We start from the raw sequence: 8,494 nt of genomic DNA on the forward strand, positions 1-8,494 counted from the left end.
TTGGGGTGTGGCCATATAAACCCAGGGAGGCACTAAAGCCCAAACCAGTAAGAGGGCGACAGAGGAGGAATTCCCATGCAGCCCATCCATCAGCCAGTGCCTCCTGAGTACGACAGTAGGAGGGGGAGGAGGGGAAACTGAAGGAGAACAGGCCCATGGGCCTGGAAAACAGCAGCTTAAACGTTACCATGGCGACGCGCTAAAAGCCCAAAAGAAGGATCTTTGTTTAATTCCAGCAGCCGCCCAGAGGAATTCCCTGTTTGCTTTAGAGATAAAAGTTGCCAACTTCCTCACATTCGCCCCAAATTTCACTCTCCATTAACTGCCTGACTCAAGCCACAGAGCGTCCACTGACCTGCTAAGTGGGCCAGTGTGTGCGTGTGCACCATCCGCGCGGGCAGTAGAAAGGCGTCAGTGCCTGTGTGATTGCATTCATGCATTTTTCCACGTGCAAGGGGCTGGTTTTTGTTTGTATTTGTGTATCGCATGTGAGCATTTGCAGCCCTGCATGCCTCCCATTATCAAAGGGTTGTCACTGCTTTCTGTTATGCAAAGAATCCCCCGCGAATAAACCTGTTGGGGTTCCCTCTGCAGAAAAGTGCCTCTTAACGCCTGTAGGGATTGAAGCCCTGCATGACCTCGTGGGCCACCGTCCAACATAGGGTACCTGCAGTGCCTCTGTCCCTACAGCCATTAGATGGCACAAAAGAGCGCTTGCCAGCCATAGGAGGCAGTGAGGTCATCTATTTAGACGCTCTCCACAGGTCCTCCTATGCTCCCTGCAGAGAAGGAGCTAAAGGAGGGAAAGTGTCAATCACTTCCCTCTGTGAATCCCCATGCGGTGCTGCCCGCTAGGCAGAGAAGGGGCAAGGAGAGGGTGACCAGATTTAAAAAGAAAAAAACCGGGACAGGGCAACTGACATAAAAGAAGGACTAACTCTTGAAAGTGGCTGTCAAGACACTACACTTCAGTAGCTTTTGGAGGAGAAGGGGGTTTAAGTGTTACTGTTCAAATAAACACATTGTAATTCATTTATCACAAACTAACACTATCTTAAGTTGTAAAAGGCACAATTTTTTCTGTGCGAGATTGTGCATTCCTGTCTGCCAGCTATGAAGATTCCAATGGGAACATAATCTTGAGAAAGGGGGACAGAGCACCAAATACCGGGACACCCCGGGCCAACCCGGGACGGCTGGTCACTCTTGGCAAGGAGCCGAGGCACTGTGCAGAAGGTACTTTTAAAAGAATGGGCCTGCAGGCCCATCTGCCCCCAGTGCTTCTATGCTTTAGGTGGCATACTTAATCGAGGCGTGGGGGGCGGGCTACTCTTTAAAGGGGCGTGACCTTGAGGGAGCGTGGCCCCATGGGCTGCAGGTAAGTGTCTCCTCCCCACCCCGCCCTCCAGGGGCAGGATTCATGAGAAAGTTATGGGAACACAGGGTCCACCCAGGTCCTGTGCATTAGTGAATGGGAAAAATCCGGTGGAAAGGGTCAGACATGCAGAAGCGGTAGAGGTCAGGCTCTTCACATATTGTTCTCTGGGAATGCTCCATACACACATATATCCTGACCCTGAGACCTGCTCCCCACCCCGCCCCCCATCAACCTAAAAAACGTTTTTTGTGCGGGAAGAGGAAGAGGAAATACTTCAGAGTGATAGAGGTTGCAGCCAATATATCCTCACAACCAAATCCTAAGAGTGTCCGTATGAACATGTTAGGGATGAGTCTGTGTTGTGAATATTGGAACATACTCAGTGTGCATTATATACTTTGTGATTCAAAATTCAAGCGTGCAACCCTTTTATGTGAGACATAATGGTCAAATATAAAAATCTGTGGTCATTCTAATGTTCCCAAAATGCTCTAGGATTTTGTGACTCGTAATAGGCCGGAGTGGTATGCAGTGCCAGCATTCCCTTACCGGCATCGTTTTTCCATTACCAAGAATCTCATAATGACCCCCATAGTGTCATTGCAAGTACACTTATTTTCTCGCATGCGGAACCAAGTGCTGGATGCCCTCCTGAAGCACTCAAGCAACTACATATCCTTACCAAGGACTGCCCAGGAGATCTTTGACACGAAAGTTGGCTTCCATGCACTAGCAGGCATGGCAAATTGTATTGGTGCTCTTGACTGCACCCATGTGGAATTGGTGGTCCTGCATGCCACGGAGGTGGTGTACCGCAATCGGAAGCTATATCACTCAATCAATGTACAGATGGTATGTGACTCCAGCAAGATCATGTATATATAAAGAGAGACAAAGCTAAAGTGTAGATGCCAGAGGTACAGAAAAACAATTTATCACATCAGGGACCAGTCACAATTAAAATCAAGTTTTAATAATAAATCATAGAAATTAAAACAACCAATTAAATGAAGTGGTCCACAGTACAAAACATACAATATCCAATAAAAAACAAACTAAAACAGAAGTTACGTGACAAACTAGTTCAGCTAGTTACAAAACCAGTGTATTGAAAGAGCACAAGAGGGTACCTATTAAACAGATTGTGTAGTACCCTACTTCCATTGGAATCAATGTGTCATAAATGTAGATCTCTGGTTACAATACAGAGAGATATCTCGACATGTTTCTGTTCCTAAAACAAGTATGGAACATTCATCAGGAGGAAAATATTAACGTAACCCAGTTACAATCGAAATTTAGCAAATAACAGTGAACACTCTCTAGCATCTGTGAGGATAAAACATGTTGAGATATCTCTCTGTATAGTAACTAGAGATCTAAATTTATGACACATTGATTCCAACGGAAGTAGGGTACTACACAATCTGTTTAATAGGTACCCTCTTGTGCCAGTGTATTGAAAGAGCAACAGAAACATGTCGATCCCTGATGTGATAAATTGTTTTTCTGTACCTCTGGCATCTACACTTTAGCTTTGTCTCTCTTTATATATACAGGCTATTGTCCACCCGGACATAGACAAAGTATACATTGCTAACTTTTCTTAGCTATTAGTATACCGGGCTTCCTCCTAGTATAAGTTGTCCAGCAAGATCATCACACATTGTTGTGCCCGATTTCCCGGATCAACTCATGACTCAATGGTCCTGCGGAACTCCACCCTACCATGCTACATGGAGCGGCATGCAGGACGACGTGCCTGGCTGCTTGGTAAGTTGCATGACAGGCACATGACAGTGTAATGGGGGGAGAGATGCACACACTACCCTGGTGTCATTGTTGTGCACACTGTCCATATTGCAAAACACTGTGCCCCAAAGCATCCCAAACTGAACATGACAACCATGCCCCATAGTAATGACGGAAGCTGCACACCAATTACAATATGCCTGACTGTCAACCAGCCCACATTCCACAACACGCTCACTGCACATCATCAGACCTCACCCTCCGTAACACAATCCAGCAACATGCTGTGAGTATGCACAATGTAAATGTCCGCTTCAAAACACAACATAGGACAAGCATCCATGAGTGTGCACAAATCAATCCCACCAAGGGAATACTCTGCTTGTCACTGGGCCACCACCACAGTAGTGCTGCATGTCACCATGGGAATAATAAGCGCTGAATGAGAAATCACGCTGAGACTTGTGCCAATGCTGCTAGTAATGAAATCATACTAATCACTACACATCACTTTATGATACCAAACACAGCGGTATGCATCCACAGTGCATGAACACCAGCAAGGGAGTGGACACCCTGTATCATCTGGATGACGCAACACACACCATTAGACCATGGGACAGCACACATTGTGGCAATGTAAAATGTGTGCATACATCCAGGGACATATACATGTGAGCAACAAATATCTTCAGGCATGTGTGATAAGTACAGGTGTCTATCAGGAATTGACTTACACATACCTTATTTTGCACCCATGCAGGTGATTGTGGCTATCCCTTGAAGACGTGGCTCCTGACCTCTGTCCGGAACCCGCAGAACAGGCACGAAGAGGACTACAATCGGGCCCATACCCATACCCGTGTGGTGATCAAGCAGACCTTTGGCCTGTTGAAGGCACGTTTTCGCTTTCTTAGCCGGTCGGTGGGGCACTACTGTACAGGCATGAGAAGGTGGCCAAGATCATCATGGCATGTGTCATGCTGCACAACATGTGCATCCGACAGAACATGCCTCTGCCCCCTGACATTGAACAGCAACCACAAGGTGAGGATAAAGAAGTTGAAGAAGATGGGGTTGCACATCATCCCGGTGGCGATGCACAGGAGGGACGTGCTCTGCGCCAGTCTGTGATAGGCCAATATTTCTAAGACACATGGATGCAGAGGGTGCCATGAATGTGGGACTCAGGGCATTGGGTGTGGGGTACATGGACACTATGGACTGTAAACCAATAAAGCACACATACACAATAAGGAATGTCCAGTCAAGTGGTTTTTGGTACACAACGGGTGTATTTAACAGGAAAAAGTAAAAAGTGCTCAGCCCCCCAACTCCCCCAAACACACCCTCCCCCTCCGCCTCCCCTACAACTCCCCCACAACTCCATCCCCCTCCCACTCCCCCACAACTCCCCACACACCTCCTCCCTCCTCCCTTCCCCCCACAACTCCCCCACAAACCTCCTTCCCCCTCCACCTCCCCCACAACTCCCCCACACACCGCCTCCCCTATCCTCCTCCCCCCACAACTCCCCCACACATGGCATGCAATGTAATGCCACTCAAGTCTGCATAGGTCTGCACATGCAGGATGACCCTGCTACATATGTCCTGGGTCGGACTCCGGGGGCGGTATGTTGGGGTGCCGCATGGGGCGCACAGACCTGCGCAGGGGGCTTGTCTGTGTGGAGCTTGACGATGACCCTGTGGGCGCATGCTCAACTGTCGGGGCAGGATGCTGAGCCTCCAAGGCATCCGCAATCCTGGCAAGGACCTGCCTCACTGCCGACAGCCCCTCACAGATCTTTAATATGCTGGACTCTATGGCCCCTTTCATGGCCGCAGTGTTCTCTCAGGCCTCCTTCCTCGTCACGTCACCATCAGAGACATATTGTTTGACAAGGCCGGCCAGCTCCTGCTGCCGCGCCTCCATCTGTGCCATCCTGAACTCCCCGTCCCGGACACCTGTGGAGGTGGATGGTACATTTGGCAAGGGGCCCAATTCTGGTGGGTCCTCTGTGGGGTTCCATGCCTCAGGTTCTGCCTCTCCTCCAGGCTGGACGTGCAAGTTGCCATGGGGTGTGCTAATTGGGGTGTACTGGGGTGTTTGGCCTGGGCTGGGTGTGGCAGCTACTTCCAGTGAGCGGTTGTCCTCCTCAGGGACACATACCTCACCTTGGGAAAGTTCCTCATCGCCACTCTGTGGCGCAGTGGCAGCTGCCTCACCTACTGAGCTGTTAGCTGCAGACAGGCTCCCATCTGCCACTGGCTCAACAGCAGCCGATTGCACAGGTGTTGGAACTGTTGGTGCAGTGGCTGTCCTTTGATGCCCCTGTTCCCTGCCATCCTGTGGTGCCTTTGTCCTCGATGGCTGATGAGCCTTGCCTGTGCCCTTGGACGTGGAAAGCCTGTTAGTGTCTTCCCTGGACCTGGCCCTCTTCGAAGGAGTGGTGGCTGGTGCTGCAGAGTCCTCTGCATCGCTGTCGGTATCACGGCCTGTGGGGGACCGAAAGAGGGACGGCATCAGTGATGGTTGTACATGCAGCATGCATACAATGGTATTAGTGCAGTTGTACAAATTTGATGACTTGCTGTCCTAAAGTTGTGGCATACAGGTTGCTTGCCATATGGTGGGGTTGTCCATGCATACGTTAGGTTCACACATGTGTGAGGTGGTGTCTGCTGTGTGACATGCCTTTGTGTTGTGGACTGCGTGCAGTGTGACACATGACATTTCCCTGTTTGACTGTTTGTGCGTTTCAGGTATGGCATTGGTATGCTGCATGAATGTGAATGTGACAGTGCTGGGGATGGCATCTAGGCAGGGACGTGTCCATGTGTGTAATGGCCCATGCATTGCCTCATGGCACGGTCACATTGGTGGACCATCATCATACTTTGCATTACAGTGTTTTCTATGGACACTCACCTCCATCTGCCGATGACGACGCTCCACGTTCCATATCTGCCACTTCATCTATGGACTCCCTTCCAATGGTGCTGGCGCAGGTTTCTTCCCAGCGGCTGAGTTTAATGAGTGAATTTGATCCACCACCAGTAGCCAGGCCCTGGCTCTGGTTAGCAGACAAGATGTTGCGCACTAAGAGGCGCAGGTGGTCCCAGCGCTTTTTGAGGTCCTTTACAGTGCGGGGGGTGGTGCCAACCACACTGACTCTGTGGCCCACTAGCTCCCAAACCTCTTTCTTTTTGAGCTGTGCAGCTCTCTTCAGGTCTGAGGCAAACACCACGTCTGCATTCTCTGCCAGAGTGTCAGCAAGCATGTTAAGTTCATCCTCAGAGAACCGCTCCTTCCGCTGCCGGGATGCCCCTTTCTTTATGGCCTTTGGCATAGTGCTGGTGATGTAGATGCTGATCTGAGTGTTGGTTTGAGTCTCCAGGTCCTGTATCTCGAGGATGTCAATGGATTGTGTTTTTCAAGATGGCCACTGTGCCATTTCCCGTTCCAGCGCGATGACGTTACTTCTGGTTCCGGTATTAGCGGGCCTGCTAATGCCGGGACCGCAAATGGCAGACCAGTTATTTAGGGGTGGACGGAGGCGGAAGAGGTGTCAGCGCTTTCCATGATGCCGCTAAGGGATGTTTTTGGGTCTTTTGCGGCAAGCTGGTACTGTCGATACCGGCATGCCGATACGCGCGTGCACGCATACTCGTAACCGGCCACTGTTAGTGGTGTCAGTGCTACCCAGACCCGGTATTGCCTCCATGCCAGTAAAAACAGATTTTTACTGTGATTCTTGTAATGAGGCCCTATCTATATCTACAAATACCAAACCAGCCTACACATCAAGGAACCGGTCTATTTCTGCTGCTCGCATTGTACTTGTACCCATAAAAAACAGAGCACAAACTCCCCTTCAGAATATCTGTATTTTTTCTCTGATCACGCAGCTCTCAGAAACGGCTGGGGTGGCTCTAGCAAACCCACACCTAACAACATGATGCTCACCCAGGGAGTGAGGCATGGACATAGGCCCTCATTACGAGTCCGGCGGTAGCCGTGCCGGTAAAACCGGCAGACTGCCGCTGGACCCATAGGGATTTACCGGCTCCGGACTTGCCGGAATTGCTGGGTCATTGCAGCTCCAGTGATCCAGTAATTCCGGAGCCACCATTCTGTAAATCCCCATTCCCCTAGAGGACTCCATGGGAATGGGGAAGTGGAAACACTGGCACCATGTGGTAATGGTGCTGGTGTTTCCGCGTCCGTCTGTGGCTGGTAGCGTTATGCCCGCCAGGTCAGACCTGGCGGGTATAACACCACACGGCACCGTTAAATCCGGACCGGCTAACTTCTAATGAGGCCCATAGAGTGAGACCGAGAGAGAGGAGACAGACTAAACAGAGTGAGAAAGAACGCGCAGAAAGACTGCGAAAAGGAGATCACACTACATCAGCGTATGATATGCTGCATCCAGTTAGTCAGTGTATATGTTTTTCTCATTGTCTAAATCACAGTATTTGTATATTGGTAGGTTGGTCTTCGCATGTGTGAGCATATATGTGTGTGTGTTTTATATTTGTGTGTCAGTCTATGCATCTATGTGTTCTGCACATATGCGTCTGCATTTGTGTGTGCATGTTCCTAGATGTCTGTATATGTGCGTGTATCTGTCTGTCTGTATATGTATGTGTGTGCATCTTTACATTTATAGGTGTTCATGTGTCTGTAAATATGAAGTTGGGTCTATAAATATGTGTGCTGCATAGGAGGTGTGTGTGCGTGTTGCTTTTCACAAGTGCTGAACGGGAACATTAGAGTGGCGACTCCAAGCACAAGACCCTGCCCCAGGGTTTGAGGAGGGGAGAGAGATGCTGGAGTAATAAGGGGCAGTATTTTCTATCATGTATCAGGAAAGCATCCAATAAAGGTTACAAGTGGCTACAATCATTACAGTACTTAATTAACTCCCATAAACGCCCAGCCTCAGCATAAGATGATTCTTTCCTCACACACCAATATAATCATGCTTGATGGAAAAGATTACATCAAAGTTGTTTTGTGCATTAGCATAGAAACGGTAAGAGTTAAATTAAGACTCCCTTAATAGATTTGTCCCTTTACAAAGGAAGACACTAATGATTTCCTTTTACCCTTTTTATAGTTTTGTCCCTTTCTTCCCTCCCCTTGCATGTGTGATAGGGCTATGTATCTAATAGCCCTGCGCATTTATATTTGGAATCTTTGTTTGTTTGTTTATTACTTGTATTTAACTCTCTTTAACTCTGGGTAACCGATGTACTCCCACTATTCTTATGCATAGCAAATCCGTTTGTAACATTGTAAACTCAATATGTTTTTATTTTTGTTTCTGTTTACGTTACCAAATTTGTATTGGATTTG

General features: G+C 48.7%; 1 protein-coding gene across 1 annotated transcript; it reads right to left on the reverse strand.

Annotated features, from left to right (window-relative positions):
* Positions 1–4,984: 4,984 nt before the first annotated feature.
* Positions 4,985–6,482, reverse strand: LOC138514723 (myb-related transcription factor, partner of profilin-like). The gene is made up of 2 exons (XM_069630122.1): positions 6,062–6,482; positions 4,985–5,628 (listed from the first exon to the last, which is right to left on the reverse strand). Exons 1-2 carry the CDS (start codon positions 6,480–6,482, stop codon positions 4,985–4,987), a joined length of 1,065 nt encoding a protein of 354 aa, XP_069486223.1.
* Positions 6,483–8,494: the final 2,012 nt, after the last annotated feature.

This window comes from Ambystoma mexicanum, chromosome 12 (assembly GCF_040938575.1).
Source record: "Ambystoma mexicanum isolate Mex_15411 chromosome 12, UKY_AmexF1_1, whole genome shotgun sequence".
Lineage (NCBI taxonomy): Eukaryota > Metazoa > Chordata > Amphibia > Caudata > Ambystomatidae > Ambystoma > Ambystoma mexicanum.

Excerpts from the sequence above, each read along its gene's own strand:
- LOC138514723 (XM_069630122.1), bottom strand. The coding sequence starts at position 6,482 with ATGCCAAAGGCCATAAAGAAAGGGGCATCCCGGCAGCGGAAGGAGCGG. Across the intron at positions 5,629-6,061 it reads GTCGTCATCGGCAGATGGAG|GCCGTGATACCGACAGCGAT; the intron begins GTGAGTGTCCAT and ends GGTCCCCCACAG.